General features: G+C 57.6%; 1 protein-coding gene across 2 annotated transcripts in view; it reads right to left on the bottom strand.

Moving 5' to 3' along the window:
• The window catches only part of AGAP3 (ArfGAP with GTPase domain, ankyrin repeat and PH domain 3), a 95604-nt gene that overhangs the window by 21156 nt on the left and 58058 nt on the right, over positions 1–16390 (bottom strand). The window contains exons 9-11 of one of the 2 annotated variants that reach the window (XM_056857783.1): positions 12138–12230; positions 5717–5821; positions 3254–3422 (exon numbers count right to left, since the gene is read on the bottom strand). In XM_056857783.1, the coding sequence (XP_056713761.1) occupies positions 3254–3422; positions 5717–5821; positions 12138–12230 (367 nt within the window). Of the gene's footprint in view, positions 1–3253; positions 3423–5716; positions 5822–12137; positions 12231–13317; positions 13582–16390 lie in introns of those variants that run through there. The other variant, XM_056857782.1, reaches the window with a different exon arrangement.

Genomic DNA, 16390 nt, shown 5'->3' with positions numbered 1-16390 from the left:
GCGAAGTACAAAGCCCCCCCTCCCCTCTCTGCCTGCTCCCCAATGGGAGCAGCCAGTCTGGGCCTGCCCTGTATTGGTGGAAATCTGACGGGAGGTACTTGGTGTTCTGTGGGGAAAGCCGGACACAAAGGCAATAAAAAGGTGGCTGGGCCAGCAGGCTTGGGGAGGGCAGACCCTAGGAATGCCCCAAAGAAGGTGGAAGGGCCCCATGAAGATGCCTGGCAGGGAGGGGCACAGGGCCAAGCCACACAGCACAACGTCTCCCTCCCCCCAACAAAGAGACGTACAACTTCAAGATGGGGGATCTGGAAAACTGCCTTTTACAGAAGATCTTCTCTTTCTGAATAAGGAAGGAAACGCCTCCTAGTGTCGGGCTGCTGGATCCGCTGGCATGGCTGCACCGCTCCTGAGATTTCAGACCCAACCAGAATGTCAGCTGTGCCTGGCATCACCCCTGCCTCCCTCTGTCTTACTGACCAAGACAGGTGCTTTGGACCAAGCCCATTGAGGAAGCCTCATTTTTTTGCAGAAAGAGGACAAGCTTTTGCACTCCTCAAGGTGGGCTGGGCCTGGAAAGGTCAGGGAACACCAAGCAAAGTCCTGCTCAGCTTGGAGAAGTCTGCGATCCTTGTTTAGTCCTTGATGGAGAAAGACACATTTTCTAATATTTGTCAGTTCCACCCCCTTACAGGTGTGTTTCAGGACGACCACTTTGAGCTTTCTGACGGACCAGCCAGGGATGTGGAAGTGGCCACCCGCAGGCTTGTTTGAGAGGCCCACTTGATACCCACTTAATCTTTCTCAAAGTCTGGCCTCTCTGCCCAGCATAAAACCGCTGATGGACATTTCCTGCAAGATATTGCATGCACTTCCCAAAGAAGATGGCAAAGCCGCACTTCCCAGAGAAGATGGAGCTACTTTCCAAGGGGCTCGCTATTAGGCTGGGGTGTTGGGTCTGTCAAGCATGATGCTGGCAGGGCGGGGGAGCCAGGCCTTGGGGCCATGTGCCTCAGACTCTTCTTGCTGCCCACCTTCCGCAGCAAGTGACATAAACTGATAAACAGCTGAAATGAATGCAAAGGCTCCTGTTCCACTGGCAGTCAAACTCCCGCAGTCCTGAGGCAGCTCCCGTGTGGTGGTTTAGGGAGCCGTGGGGGGGGGGATGAATAGTGGGGAGAGGGAGAATAACAATCTTGAAATTGCCAGAGAAAGAATTGCTAATCGTCAGACAGGCCTCCCCAGCAAGAGTTTCCAGCCCTCACAGGGCATCTTCTGGCACCAGCTGGCCTCCCTCCGCCTTGAAGGGAGCTCTTGGTGGCAGGCAGGCAGGAAGGCAGGCAAGCCTGGGGCTCCTCTAAGGTATTTGTTCTTTGGAGGTGGATCCTGATTTTCTTCACACCCCTCCCAAGACTGCAGCAACCTAACAGAGGCGTCACCCTGGCACTGCCAGGCAGGGAGAAGAGCTAGCCCTGTCATAGGTGGATTGGCCCTTCAGCCTTGCAGACCTGTGACCAGCCACGGTGGTCGGTGTGGGTCCTGGAGTGGCTTGGGAGGGGGCCCACATCCTCCTGCCCCACAGAAGAGAAAATGCAAAGGTCAGGGCTGCCCCGAGCCCAGGCCGCCCTGCCCCCCACCCCCAGCACCAGTCTTCCGCTTGTCTCAATGTCATCGCCCCCGTAGCGAGCGGCAGAGCCCCAGTGAAAGAGCTCTCCCTTTTCTTTGTTAATTCTTCCCTCATTACATTTGAAATTCCACAATCAGTGTGCACTGTAATTGTCGAATTTGATGCTAATGATTAATGAATTAAACATGGATCCATCAATTAGTCCTTGGAGAATAATTCTGCATAAAGCCGCGGATAATGTAATTACAGTAACAAAGATAATGAGATGTTAACATCGACGGAGCCCAACGTGACATGATCACAGCAGGCAAAGCAACCGGGCTGGGGGGAGCCAATGGCACTCTCTGCCCCTGTGGCGCGGGGAGAGGGCACGCACACGGCCAGGGTGGAGGGCAGAGTGCCTGGCAGCAACAAGCACTCTGCGGGGAATAATCAAGCAAAAGAGCCAGCCAGCCGGGCCGAGTTGCCACCCCTTCTGCACACTCAGCAGCGGCTCCCGGAGGAGGACATGTGCCCTGCCGGGGTCCCAAACGACTTTTTCCCAGGTCGCAAGCAGACCTCCAGGCCGAGCAGAGGAAGGGGGCAGACACCCACAGTCAAAAGACAGACAGGCATCCCCAGGGCCCTTGGGGCAGGCGCCAGCGCAGCACCCTCTCTTCAGGATGCTCTGCCAGAAACTCTGCGGCTTCAGATACTCTGCCAGTCCCTTGGCGATGGTCTGTAGGGCACCTGGCAACGCTTGGTGTTGATCTACAGCCCTGCGGGGGGCCACTGAGGTGGCTCTAATGGTCTTAAAAGGGGGCGAGCAAGGATAAGCAGGGTACGAGAAAGGTGGGGAGAGAAGGAGTCTCGGCCAGAAGACCCCCAAAGGCAGAATTGGATGCCCCCAAACTCAGACATAGGCCCAGAGCCCAGAAGGCAGCTGCCTTCGGGCACTCCAGAATTTTCTCAGAGCAGAAGAAGGCCCGCATCACCCCACGGGAAAAACTGAGGCACACTCCCAGGAGGCAAAAGGGCCAAAGCCGGCATCTTTCCTGGGAATCTGCCCCCCCCCCCTGCAGGCACTGGCTCCGTCTGCATGAGAAACAAAGCCCCCACTCTGCAAACTTCCCAACTTTGGAGGGCTTGGATGCTCTGCTGTAATGGGGCTTTAATGCTAGTTATTTGCATTTAATTAGACACTGAAAACCGTTAATAGAGCCAGCACACGTTGCTCATCTTCTCCCTTCTCTCTACCATTCCATCTACATTCCATTAGAGGAACATTTCAGCAGCAGAGTCAAGTGCTCCAAGTTAGGCAACGCAACGGCTGTCCCACCAGGAGTCTGAGGACAGGCACGTGACGGCCCAAACAGACAGGAGGTGGGCTGGCCCCTGGCCGGTGCTGCAGGAAGTGGACCGGCTCTCAGCTGGGCCTTTCGGGAAAGCAGCACTAAGCCCCAGCCAAGCCCCCACTCTGAAAGCAGTGAAGAGCTGCTGCAGAAGACACAAACCAGGACAGGCGCAAAACAGGGCAGGCTGTGGGCCCCGAGCTGCCTGCTGGGACTTTCCAAGCCAACCCCCCCCCACCGCCTCCAGGACCTAGCAGCCCCTTCTCCAGAGAAAAGAGCAAACAGAGACTGGTCTTACTGGAACCTCCTGGAAACTGCCCGCTGCTGCGCTCCTTTGGCAGGCCGTTGGCTTTGGGGCTGGCGCTGGGGGCACTGGCGGTGGTGGCCCGAGGAAGCCTCTTGCCAGGCACCTTGACGGTGGTCCTCAGCAGGTCGATCTCCTTCCCGTGGACATTCTGCATGTAGTCCTGGAAAGGGCAGAAGACAGGCCCGCCTCAGTTCGGGCAGCCTCTAGGCAGAGGGGAGCCCTCTCCCCCTACATGCCTGCCCCTCCAGCCAGCCAGGAGAGCCTCGGCTCTTTCTTGTGCCCTTCAGAAGATTTGCGGGAGGGGGGGGCCAGCCAGCTGCTTTCCAGACTGCTTCTGCAACAGAAGTGACTTTTGCCCTTGCGCGGGGGGGGGGGGGGCATTCAGTCCGCATGCCCCTGGAATACCACCCAGGGGCATGGGAGAACAGGATCAGACCGCTGTTCAACAGGACAGGGACTAAAGCCTCAGACAGCTGTGTGCTGGACCCTGGCCAGGGGCCCCAGGAATGGCCCAGATAACTCGACACCCCCTCCCCCACCAAATGTTCAGGCACCCCCTCCCTGCCTCTGCCTCTGGCCGTGCTGAGCAGTGCAGGGCTGAGGCCACTGGGAGTGTGTGGGCCGGGGGTCTTTCCCTACTGCTGCCCCAGGGGGCTGCCCCACTGCACCGCCTTTTCTCCAGCAGAGGGCAAAGGGGAGGCAGGAGCTGCAGCCCAGAGCCCCCTCCGTCTAGGGGGGACGGTGTTGCGGCCTCGTGTGTCTGCTCCAGTTCACAAGGAGGCTGCAGAAGAGCATCAGCAGCCCCTGCCTGGCAAGGGGAGGGACAGCCCCACATGGGGAACTGGGGAGGGGGGTTGGCTATGGGGCCAAGCTCAGGGTGCTGCCAGCCTCCGTCCTCTGGCCCCAATGGAGGAGGAGGAGGGCTCCCCTGAGGCCCTGGCCCGTCTCCAGAGGGGGCTGGCAGGCGGAGGATTTCCCCTCGCTCAGCAGAACTGGGGCGGGGCCCTAGCCGGCTTGCCCGCCTGCCGGAGAGAGCCTGGTCGGTCACCAACATGCTGCATTTATTGCCTGCCATAAAACTGCAATTTCTTCCCAAGCCTCCTCGCTAATTACCCAGCCAGTTTCTCTCATTTCATTTTATTACTGGAATTAACAACGAGTTCAAAGCGTGGAAAGCTATTAAGATGTGTGATTAAGCCACATTCAATTAGCTTCTACAAACAATTTAATTGATGTTGCAGATAGAATTAACAGAAGGTGATTGTGTGAATGGCTTCAATGGCTGCAGGGTGGGAGGGGCCTGTGCACCGCCTCCGCCTAGCCCGCCTGGCAGAGAGGGAGGCAGGCAGGGAGGGGCACACCGCAGGCCCCTGCTCCCATGTGCCTGTGGGTGGGGTGGGGCGGGAGAGGAGGCACAGGACCAGCATTGGGAAGGGGAAGCAATGGGCCCAGGAGAGTTTGGGGGAGGGCTGGGAGGAGGCCGTAAGGGAGGCAGCAGTGTCGGGGTGGGGGGAGAAGTTGTGTTGATGCTGCCACTTTGGGGTGGACTGTGACAGCCCCATCCCTTACCCCCCCCAACATTCAGAAGAAGCGCCCAAAACAGTACAGAGGTGCACGCAAGGGAACACCCCTCCCCAGGCACCCCTCACGCCGCCGTTTTCCTCAGTAGCAGGATATAGCTGCAGCGTTTCGTTTTTGTCTAATCTGGAATATTTTGGAAAGGTTAGAAGAGAACAGGAGAAGGCAACCTGGGGAAAGGACCCCCCCACACACACACACCCATTTCCTGACAACTGGACCTCTCTTGAAAGCACTGCCAGAGGCGCTCGCTCCACACTCACTTTCCCCCTCCTCTCCTGACTCCTGAGGACTAGCACTCCATGCAAGCAAGATCCACAAGCCAAATCCCAAACCAGGAGCTCTGGCCCTGCGTCACCCCAGTGTCTCCCAATCCCACCACCCCCTGCAGATGAAGAAGGCCTGTCGGGGCTGGGGGCTGCGTGGGTGTGAGCAGGCCAAGAGGAAGGGCACTAAGGGAATGTGGAACGGAGGGCTGGGAAAGCGAAAGGGAGGTGATCTGACGGGCCCTATGACACCCCCACCCCCAGCAGAGCTGGATCCAAGGGCAGAGCAGGGGCGGCGGGATGTCAGCCGCACTGCACCCCTCTCTGCCCCCCAGAAGGGCTCCTGCTCTAGGGCAGAGGAGCCACAAGTGTCCCGTGTCCACGGCTCTTAGCCTTGGCAGCAAACTGTGCTCAAGAGAGGGCAGAAGAAGAAGCCATTAGCGCCCCAGCGGGGAGGCGACAGAGATGGATGGGCAACAGCCACGTACCAACAACACGGCAAGCAGCTGCAGCAGCCCTCCCCCCGCCTGCCCCTCCCCTCAGCAAAGCCAGCAGGGCTTCCCACCTTCCAGCCAGCCCTGGCCCCGATCCTTCTCCGCAGAGCACTCACATGCAGGCTGGGATGATAGGTCAGGACTCCATTGTCACACAAAGTGACGTATTTCTTCTTCCACTCCTTGTTCAGAGACTTGCCGCTGCGTTTCAGGAGAACTCCCTGCAGGAAAAATGGGGGGGGGGGGAGGGGTGGCGGTCAGAGAAATCCCACCACTTTGCTCAATTGCCTCTTTGTGGCCAGGAGTTGCCCAACCCCAGTGCCACACCCAGCATACCTTGCCTTGGGAGCTCTACCCTACGGCAATCTCCTCTCCTCTCTGTCAGAGGGACACCTCAGGTCTTCTTCATTCTCCCACCCCAGCAAAGAAAGAAAGGGCTCTTGGCTGCTGCCCCCCCCCCACTCTGTGCCAAGGTCCACAGAAGGTCAGGGCTCAAACATGCCCTTCAGTCCCCAAAGACTCACATCTGCTTGGATCTGAGCCAAATCATGGCAGGCTGCTAGTGAGGGGACGGGGGAAGGTGCACCCAGAATTTGCCCACGGCTCTCGCACCAGCCCCCACCTGAGACAGAGGGCTTGACTGCTCTGTCTAAAGATCCACCCAGGGCCGCATTGAGCCGGACACACTATGAGGACTCTCTGCTGAAACCTCATTCTCCAGTGGGTGGGGCCCGATTCAGATCAGGAGAACGACACATGGGAAGAGGGGCCCTATACCATCTCCCCAATGGGACAGAGCCTCAGGAACCTGCTGGGTGTTCTGCTGAGGAGCCTTGTACGTGCTGGTAGAGGCTACCTGTAAGTGTCCCCAAAGGCACCAGCAGTGGTTCCCTGGGGCTGATTCAGCATGGAAAATAAGCAGGGGGGGGGGAGGCTGAAGCCCCTTTTCCCATGTGTGAATTAGTCCCCATGCTGCTGAGGATTAAATTCCAACACAAACCCCCTGCATACATCTGGCGTTTATAGGACCCAGGACAGACTAGTATGCAGTAAGGGGAGACATGACAGAGGTCTGTAAAATTATGTATGGTATGGAGAGAGTGGGCAGGAAGAAGCTTTTCTCCCTCTCATAATACTTATAATACTCTCATCTGCTGAAGCTGGAGGGTGAGAGATTCAAAACAGATAAAAGGAAGTATTTCTTCACACAACCTACAGTTAAATTGTGGAACTCCCTGCCCCAGGATGTGGTGATGGCTGCTAACTTGGAAGGCTTTAAGAGGGGAGTGGACATGTTCACGGAGGAGAGGGCTATCCATGGCTACTAGTAAAAATGGATACTAGTCATGATGCATACCTATTCTCTCCAGGATCAGAGGAGCAGGCCTATTATATCAGGTGCTTTAGGACGCAAGCAGGATAATGCTGCTGCAGTCATCTCGTTTGTGGACTTCCTGGTTGGCCACTGTGTGAACAGACTGCTGGACTTGACGGGCCTGGGTCTGATCCAGCAGGCCTTTCTTGTTTGTTTGTTTGTTTATTCATATTTATAGCCCACCCTCAATTCCCAGCCAGGAATTCTTATGTTCAGGGTCACATGTGGGACGGCACTCCACAGTCTGTTTCTTGCCTGCATACCCCTGGGAAGTGGGGATTTACTGCTTCAGGAGTCTATTCTGCCCGGCTTGGAAGAAAATTAAAGCCCCCCACCCCCATTTTGCCCCTAGGTACAGCTGGGCTGTTTCCAAATCAGAACCTCTGGCATCCCAGCCAAGCTGGCCCCAGGTAGGTCGGTGGGCTGCAACAGGAACAAGGCTCAGGAAAGGCAGAGGTCTCCTGAGGACAAGCAAGAGCAAGGACAGAGACCACCCCCCAAGAGGGGAAAGGGGGTGGAGGGGTGGCTGTGCACAGGAAGCTGTGGAGCTCCGCCCCCCCAGAAAGGAAGGGGTGGGACTCTCCAGCAAACTCCAAGGAGGAGGAGGGTTCCAGGCCAGAAACAGTTCGGCCTCGCCTCCCCCCCACCCACTACTGCTCACCATGCGCTTGCTGCCGGGCAGTCTAGTGGCTGTTTCTGGTGCGCAGATGCCCGGATCCGAGACTCACACACAGCATACGCTTGAGAGGTGTGCGTGCACCACTCATGCTTGCCACCAACAAAGAAAATGGTTCACGGTTCAGGAATCCATTTTTAAGCAAACCAGTTAGAGCTCTGTGCACTCAGACTCAGCCAAAGAGCAAACCCATCTTTGAGGCAGGCGAGGTTCTAAAAGCCCCCGTGGCCCCTCCCGGCAGAAACCAACGCTTTGACTCGTAAGCTGGGATCACTTTGGAGCTGGGCCAGCTGGGCCCTCCGGGGTTCCTCTCCGTCCCACCCCCACTCCGACTGGCCACAGCTTGAGCCCCCCTCAACAGACATGGGGGGTTGGGGGTGGCAAGCAGCCCCTGCAGGACAGAGAGCTGGCTGGCCGGAGTGGGGAGAGGCCGGCCTTGTGGTCCTGCCTCAGGGAAGGCTTTACACTTGCTAGGATTCACACTTCAGAGCCCTGGAGTTGCCCCAAGCTTCCCTGTGCCCGATTGGGAGGAGCAGCCCTGAGCTGATCAGCAGCCTCCACATGAAAGGGGCAGTTGCCCCCCTCCCCCCCCGTTATGCCTCCTCCCACCAGAGAGAGGACACAGCAGCAGCCCTTGGATATTGCACCGCCAGCCTCGGGAGTCCTGTGCTTTGCCCCTGGTTCTCAGCCCAGTGCCCTTCCGAAGGACCCCTGGGCCTGGCAGCGACCTGCCCTGTCCCAAAGAGGGGCCGTTCTCCGCTGCATGCCCACACAGTCCCTCCAAGTGGGCTGCCCTCAAGTTCCACACCTCCTTCTGACAGGCCCCACAAAGATAGAGGGATAGAAGTATTGACAGACCCCGCCGGACCCACCCCCAACTTTTAACATCACCTTAATTGACAGGGGATGCTGGCTGAGTGTCCTGCTGGGAAATTTTTCTGCTGCTTCCTGCCATCTGGCAGCTCTTAAAGGCAGAAGAACAGACGGTCTACTTTTTCTTCTGGTCAGTTGGCAGCCTTGCCTCCCCCCACGCCAAACTCTTCCCAGGGCTCAGCCCAGCACGGAAAGCCCGAGCACTGAACACTCTTGGGCCACGAGAACAGGGGCCCGGCTGGGCCACATGGGAGTGCCGAGCGGGGGAGCAAGCAAGGGGGGGTGGCCCAGGGGCACCGATTCGATGCCCTGCGTGTCAAGAGGCCCAGCCCTGGGGGGCCGGAGATGCCAAAGCTCTCTGTCTCCTTGCTTCCAGGAGGGACAGAGCCAGCCACAGGGGCCCAGCCGGGCCCCCAGATCACCTCGGCTGCTGCCCCGTCGGTTCTTGGGGCTGAGATGGGGCAGGCCTCCCTTCCCAGGCAAGCAGGCCTCCTGCCGCCTTCCCAACCCCCCACCCACCCCCTCACCCCCTCTGCTGCCAGCCTGCAAGACTGAGATTGGATGAGAGAGGCGGTGGCACAGGCACACACAAACACACATAAGCGGCAAGAGCCGCAGCGGCGGCGGCAGCAGCAGCAATATGCAAGGTAATGAAGCAGGAAGCAGAGATGGCCCCCACAGGACTCGTTTACTCCACAAATCTCCCTTCCACTCACTTTTCGCTAAGAATTTTAACACCAAACTTAATTGTAAAGTCGTGTATTGATTGGAAAATGCAAATGGCAATTTAAATGTAATCTAAGTTCCCAGCATGATCCCGGCTCCCTCCAAGGAGAAGCCACCCAGCCCGGCTGCCCAAGGAGAGCGCACTGCCCGAGCCGAGACGCCACCGGGAACCTCTGGTCAGTGGTGGCCACATGGGCACCTGCCACGCTGCAAGCCTGCAAAGAGGGTAAAGAAACAGTGGAGGGGGGCTCTGCTCCTGGCAAGGAGGCTGCAGAATAGCAGTGGCGCTGCCCCCCCCCCGTCCGGTTTGCTCCCTTTTAGGGCAGGAGGAAGAGCCCCCACTTCTGGCTGCAAGGCCCTGGCTCTGAGGCCCTGCCTGGGGACGAGAATGGGGGGGGCACCAGGAAGGTGGAGCTGGCAGCTTGCGTGGGGGTTGGTGCCTGTGCTTTTCGTGGCATGGTTGGGGTGGGGGGTGGGGCTTAGATCCCTTCTTGGCAATTCCTAGGGCAGCAAAACTGGGGGAGCGCTAGGGGCGGGGGGGGGAGGTTCCCAAGCGACAGACTCCCCCAGGATCCCCTCAAAAAGGGCTCTCTGCCCCCATCCTTTCTCCCAGGACCCCTTTTACACACGGGACATTCTGCAGCCAGGGACATTTTTCCTTTCCGGGATACAGCCATCCATCGGGGCCACTACTTGGGGGGGTGCTTTTAACTATTTCCTCTTATGTTGTTTTCCCACTGAAAATGCCCCGCATAAACTTCTTTAACTCCTGCCAGGGAATTTTTCTCCTAAACCCTCTGGCAGGCTGCGAAGACAGCCTTGGCAGCTTGTCCCTATTGCCCGGGGGGGGGGGGCTCTTGACTCCCTGCAGCTCCCAGCCAGAAACAGGAGAAGGGTCCTGGGGCAGGAAGCTTCATTTCCCCCTCCCAGGCACCTCTCTTGACACTGACCCCCACACCCCCCATGCATCCACAGCAAAAAGCCCCTCTGCAACCTCCCCCTCATGTGGGGCTCAGAGATGGAGGCCCAGCTGGTCACCCCACTCTGGATGAGAAACCAGGCCAGGAATCCTGTCAAATACAAATACAAAAACCTTTAATGGCATAGATACAGTAGTTCTGAATCCTTACTGACCAGCAACTTGGAAGCACCAGGAAAGAGCGCCCCCCCCCCCGCCATTTGGCATAATCCCCTAGGAGTCCGGGGGCACCTTCCAGCAGACAAAACAGGCACCCGCTTCCTGCCGGGGCTTTCAGAGGCAGTCCTTGCTCACCTCTTCAGGTGCCCTGGAAGGAGCAAAGCAAGTGCAGGTGGGAATCGACCCTCTTTGCCTTGGAGATGCCCCAGGAAGCCTGTTGGATTTGGCTTTTCCAGGCCCACGCAGCTCTCCCTGGAATGATGCACGAGGCTTTCTGGGCCACCACAGGCCAACCTGTGGCCAAAGGTGCTCCTGAGAAAGAAGCCACAGAGGAGCAGCTGGCATGTGGCAGTTCCTCTGAGTGTCTCTTTCTCCTGGCCAGAAAAAGAGGCTTCTGCTGGAAGCAGAAAAGCAGCCAGATGGGTTGGAGGGAGAAAGGAAGCAAAACCTTTCCTCTTCCTGCAGTCAGACCCCTCAAAATGGGTATGTGTGTGCGCGTGTGACAGAGAGAGAAAACAGAGGCCAAGCATCACTGGCCAGGACTCCCAAGAGATCACCCCAAACAAGACCCTTCGGAAGCAGGCCTGGAAGGTTTCTCTTTTCTGCCAGCAAGAAGGGCTTGTTCAGCCCGGCCTGTTTACCCCACTCTTCTGACTCCACAAGCAGAGACCTTCCTAGAGACAGGGAGGAGGAGGAATCAGCCTCCTCCCAGTGGCTTGTCTATTACCCCCCATTTCTGACACAAAAGTGCCATCTGGAGATAGCTTTCTCCTGAAGTTCATGTCCTCTGAATTCAGCCTGCATGGAAAGATGAGGACATCCCTGGCCCTTTAAGACGATGCTTACTCTCCCTTTCAGCCTCTCAGCCGAGTGGGTGGCTCTGGGCTGAAACACCCACGTGGCCCCTTTTCCCTGCCCAGAAGTCTTGCACTGCCAGGATGGGGCATGTGCCCTGGCTGACTGTGGACTGGCCATGGCCCGGGTGGCTCCAGCAGGGACAGCCTTGGGAAAGGCAGAAGCAGAGCCAGGCTGACCATGCAGACCTGTTCTCAAGGTCAGGTGGAAGTCCTGGCAGGTACTAGGTATCATGCAGGAGGAGAGGGTGCCTCTGAGCGCCTGCAGAGTGGCCCCTTCACTGATGAGGAGGAACACCCTTCACATGAGATACATGAAGCTGCTTTCTTCCTAATCAGACCATTGGTCCAGGGGGCTCAATCTTGTCTGCTCAAATTGGCAGCGGCTCTCCAGGGTCTGGGGCTGAGGCCTTTCCCATCACCCGCTGCCTGATCCTTTCAACTGGAGATGCTGCCAGGGACTGAACCTGGGCCCTTCTGCAATCCAGGCAGAGGCTCTACTACATGTGTGCCTTGCTATCCCCTCCCATTCTACCCCCCCCACTTTCATGAGGCCAGGACCAAAGCAGACAATGTGTCCTCTCTGCTTAGCTGCTGTGGGGCTCAGCAGCCCCCTGGAGGGAAGCACAGACCCCCTCAGTGAACACAGCAAATGCCCCCACACACTCTCTCACACCCACTCACACCCACATGTCCACTGAGCACAGAGCTGGTGACAGTGACGCTGGCATGGAGAAACACAATGGGGCTGAGGGAGATGCTCCTTGTGCTAGGGTGAGGTGCTAGCCCAACATGACCCATCTCCAGATCCCGGTCTGCTCCCAGCCCCGGGCATGGCCAGCCTCACCCACTCTAGGGAGGTACAATCCACCACCCTCTGCCTATTGATGCCAACCTGCTTTATGGGGATGGCCCGGCCGCTGCCGATACTGTCTGCCTTGCAGTCCAGGGCTTTCTTCTCCCGCTCCAGGTCCGTGCCTTTCCGAGACTGGAAAAATAAGAGACAAGCATCCGTTAGAAGGACCTCTGCAATGGAGCAGGGCCATGTCCCTGGGGCACAGAGAAACCACCCACCCCTCTGCCCCACCCAGTCCCTGCTCTGCACCCCAAGGAAGGCCAGAGTGGAGATGTGTTGTTCTGGACCCCGTCCCCACACAGTCCCCTGGGGCCCATGGGATGTTGGTAATGGACAGGCGCAGGATGGGATGGCGTGAGCATGGATGGAAGCGGTGGTGGTGGCGGCGGCAGCAGCAGCAGCAGCGGCGCAGCCCAGAAAGGAACGAACTAGCCCAACTAATGCAACTGTTTATTTGGTGAACACACGGGCACCATACAAAGTCGCAGAGGTCACCGGGCCATGACCGGCCCCTTACAAAAGAGCATCGACAATAAACACCCACTTTACATTGAGAACATGATTCTTGAGGGGGGGGGAGAGGGGGAGAAAGAGCAAGAACTCCAATTTATCATCGTCATCATCATTATCATCGGCAGCAGCAGCAACTTAACAAATAAGTAAGGTTGAAACTCGACAGTCCGCTGAGAAGCAATCCATGGAGGAACAGTGGAGCAAGTTGCGAAATTCACAGAAGAACACAACCAACACATTCAGAACCACAAGGATGGTGGGCGGGGCCAGCCTGCGGCTCTCGGCAAGTGTCCATCAGTCCCACAGGCCCTCCTGCTTGTCCTTCGCACGAGCTGGCTGCAAGCACCCACACTCTCCGCAGGCACCCTTCTTGTGCTCCACCGGTGAGCCCACAAGAAAGCGGGGCTCCAAGAGCCAGAGAAGTCTGCTCTGCTTGGAGGAGGAGGAGAAGGAAGCAGAGGAGGAGGAAGAAGAGGAAGAAGAGGAGGAGGAGTCCATGCAGGAGGAAGGAGGGAGCTGGAGAGCGGATAGCAGGCGGGTGGGCGCTAACAGCAGCAAAGCGTCCCTTGGGCCCTTCGTCTCCTGGCACTTCCCGGCGACTCGGTCGGTCTTCCCTTCCCGTCCCAGGAGAGCCGTCTCCGACACACGCGTGGACAATCGGCACGCCCAGCAAAGTCCCGGCTTACAGGGCAGGCGCAGGCTCTCTCTCTCTCTCAGAGACTTTACAGAGGGGGGGAAGGGTAAAAAGGCTCCTGCGTGTTTCCGGGAGGGGGGCCCATGTGGCGGCAGGGAGGGCAGCCGCTAATCTGAGATCACTCCCAGTGCCTGTCCCTGATCCGGCCCTGGAGAGGCAATGAAAAGTGAGAGAATTGGTACTGAGAGGCCTGCAGGGAACCACCTGGATCTTCTAATTTGGAAGGAGTTGAAAAGGCCTTTTGGTTGATGAAAAGTTGGAAACAGTGGCACATATCTGCAAATATTGAAAGAATAAAGAGTTTGGCAGGTTAAACTCGGAATACGGATGTGTGTCTGTCTGTCTGTCTGCGAAGAGAGACACCCACAGAGAACAGGGCTGCGGAGACCAACAGGCTGGCAGAGGCACGGGCAGTGGTGGCGGCAGCGGAGGTGGCAGGCACGGCAGCCAACAGAAAGCAAGAGTCTGTCTCCATCTGCTGGCCGCAGGCACACCTACACCCTGTATCTTCTGCCCCTCGCTGGTGCGGAGGAGAGGAGAACGAGGAGCGGCAGCCGTGCGGGAGGAAGGAAGAGAAGCAGCAGGGAGTGGCGGGATGAGCAGGGGTCTGGGGAAGGGGGCTCCGGGAATGAACGGATGGTGCAGAAAGACAGAACAATGCAGGGGGCGAGGGCAAGGGGGCCTGGCCCCCAGCCAAGGCTCCTGAGACACACCCAGCCTCGTTCTCTCTCTATCCGAGCAGCCAAGGGTCTCCTTCTCACACCACAGGCCTGGGGGGGTTGGCTTTCAGGAGCTGCTGCGGCCACGGCCTCCAGCTGGAGGGAGACGGCACTCTGTCCCCATGTCAGAGAACAAGGGAGAGCAAGAGCAGGAGCACAGAGACCCCCGAACCAACTGGGGCCTGAGGAAGGCCCACAGCAAGCCATTCCGAGCAGAGGCCCACAGGCCAAGCAAGCGAGCAGAGCCGGCGCAAACCCCACAAGCGACAGCCAGCAAAAGCAAAGCAAGGGAGAGGGAGGCGCGTGCAGTGGGGCACCGAAGCAAGCAGGAGTGGGAACAGCCTGCAGGAAGAATGTGGGGCTGGGCCGTGCGCGTTATGTGTGCATGCGGTCGGTCAGAAGTGTGCGGGTGAAGCACAAAAAACAGCTTCCAGACGAAGAGCGCAGAAGGGAGGATGCGCCAAAGAGAACAGGGCCCCTGATCACTGCCAAGACTGTCCCTCTGCCCAGAGCACTGAAGGTCCCATCCAAGGAATGAATGAGGGCCAGAGACCCCCAGGGCATGAGTACCTCTAGGGACACTCATTGCACAGGCACCCCCTGGCCCCCAGCCATCTTGTCTTTGGCCAGGCTTGGCCCCCTGCACCCCCAGGCTCTCAAGGTCTGCCCGGTAGCTTACAGGCTGGGCCCCCCTTTGGGCTAGGTGCTGCAAGGCTTTGTGGAGAGGGATGTTCATTTGTTCATTTGAGGCATCCTTGGGGGACTCCATGCTGAGCCCCTCGTGAGGCCTGGCCCCCACCTCTCTGCCCCACCCAGACTCTGGGCCCCTGATGCCTTCTCTGCAAACCACCTGCTCTGTCACCTGGGCCGGCACTGAGCCCCTTGGCTGCTCCCGGCTCTCCCTCCCTCCTTCTCCCCCCACCCCACCCCCATTCTCTGAAGCAGCCTTTACTGGGGGGTGGCGGGCGGCTCAGAGGCAGAGCCTCTGCTGGGTGTGCATTCTGGAGGCTGCAGCTTCAGTCCTTGATGCCTTGAAAAGCACCACCAAGAGAAAGGGCTGGGGAAAAACATGCCAGTTAGAGAAGACGTTCCTCATCCGGAAGGAGGGGTGGGCCAATTGGCAGAAGGCAGCTGCAGAGGAAAGATGCGAGCCAAGGGGGCCGGCCACGACTTTGCTCCAGCTGAAGGCGAGCCTGCTGGCCGTCTTCTGCTCCACCCGTCTGGCACAACGTCAAAAAATATTTCTGGGTTTATAGCCATGACTTGTCCTTTGCAACATGGCTATTGGGAGATGTCTTTCCTCAGTGGCATAAAATGGGACTCCAGGGCCATCACAAAGGCTAGCAAAATTTCCTGAGTCAGAGTGTGTAGTTCATCAGATTTTCCCCCAAAAGTGGCAAACAGAAAGGTGGAGGAGAGACGCCGCACAGAGAGGCCCCATCAATGGCGGAACATTTCATGCACCTGAGGAAGTGAACACCGACGCTCAAAAGACCATACTTGGGCAAATATTGCTAGTTTTTAAAGTGGCACAGGACTCCTGTTGCATTTGGCTGCTGCCAACGAACCTGGCTATCCATCTGGAATCTGGTGGTGGGGGCGGAAGGGGGCTCTTGGTGGCAAGATGCTGGAAGAAGAACAGCGTTTCTAAAACACGAGTGAGTACAGGGCGGGGTGTAGAACCAGGAGGCAGAGGAAAGAGGCCATGGAAGGGGAGGGGTGGCGAGGTTCTCCTGTCCCCCCCATATTAGGTGTCCCATGCAAACTCCACCCCTTAATTTTCAACATCTGGCAAAAACAGCCTTCTTGTGTTCAGATCTTTCTGTGCACCCAAAAATGTCAGCTTTTTAAAATATATATCTTTGGATTCCCAGAATTCCACATCTCCTCTGGATTTAATTTCAATTTATTATTAGATTTCCATCCACTCTCAGAGCTACATACACAGCCTCTTACCCTATTTTATCCTCACAACAACCCTGTGAGGTAGGTTAGACAGTGTCACTTAAACTAACCCACTAAGTTTCATGGTAGAGTGGGGATCTGAACTTGGCTGGCTCCTGGTCTAACCACTATGACACGCTGCAGATCGCATCCTGTGCTCTTTGGGGCTATTATGGCCATGCAGGTCTCTAGACATCAAAAAGGTGGAAACCAGAGCGCAACTGGGACAGAGACGGGAGAGTGTATGTGAGAGACAGACAGACACACCCAGAGGAATGGTGGGGATCCCTCCAGCATGGCCCTGGTAAGGAGCGAGTCTCCCCATCCAGGATTCACTCACAGATGAAGAGTGGGACGAGAGAGGAGCCACGCTCCCATGCAGAGCAAGTCATTGTCACACTTTCTTCGCCTCCTCCCCTTCT

This window comes from Euleptes europaea, chromosome 11 (genome assembly GCF_029931775.1).
Source record: "Euleptes europaea isolate rEulEur1 chromosome 11, rEulEur1.hap1, whole genome shotgun sequence".
NCBI lineage: Eukaryota > Metazoa > Chordata > Lepidosauria > Squamata > Sphaerodactylidae > Euleptes > Euleptes europaea.
This window is presented reverse-complemented; position numbering and strand designations above follow the sequence as displayed.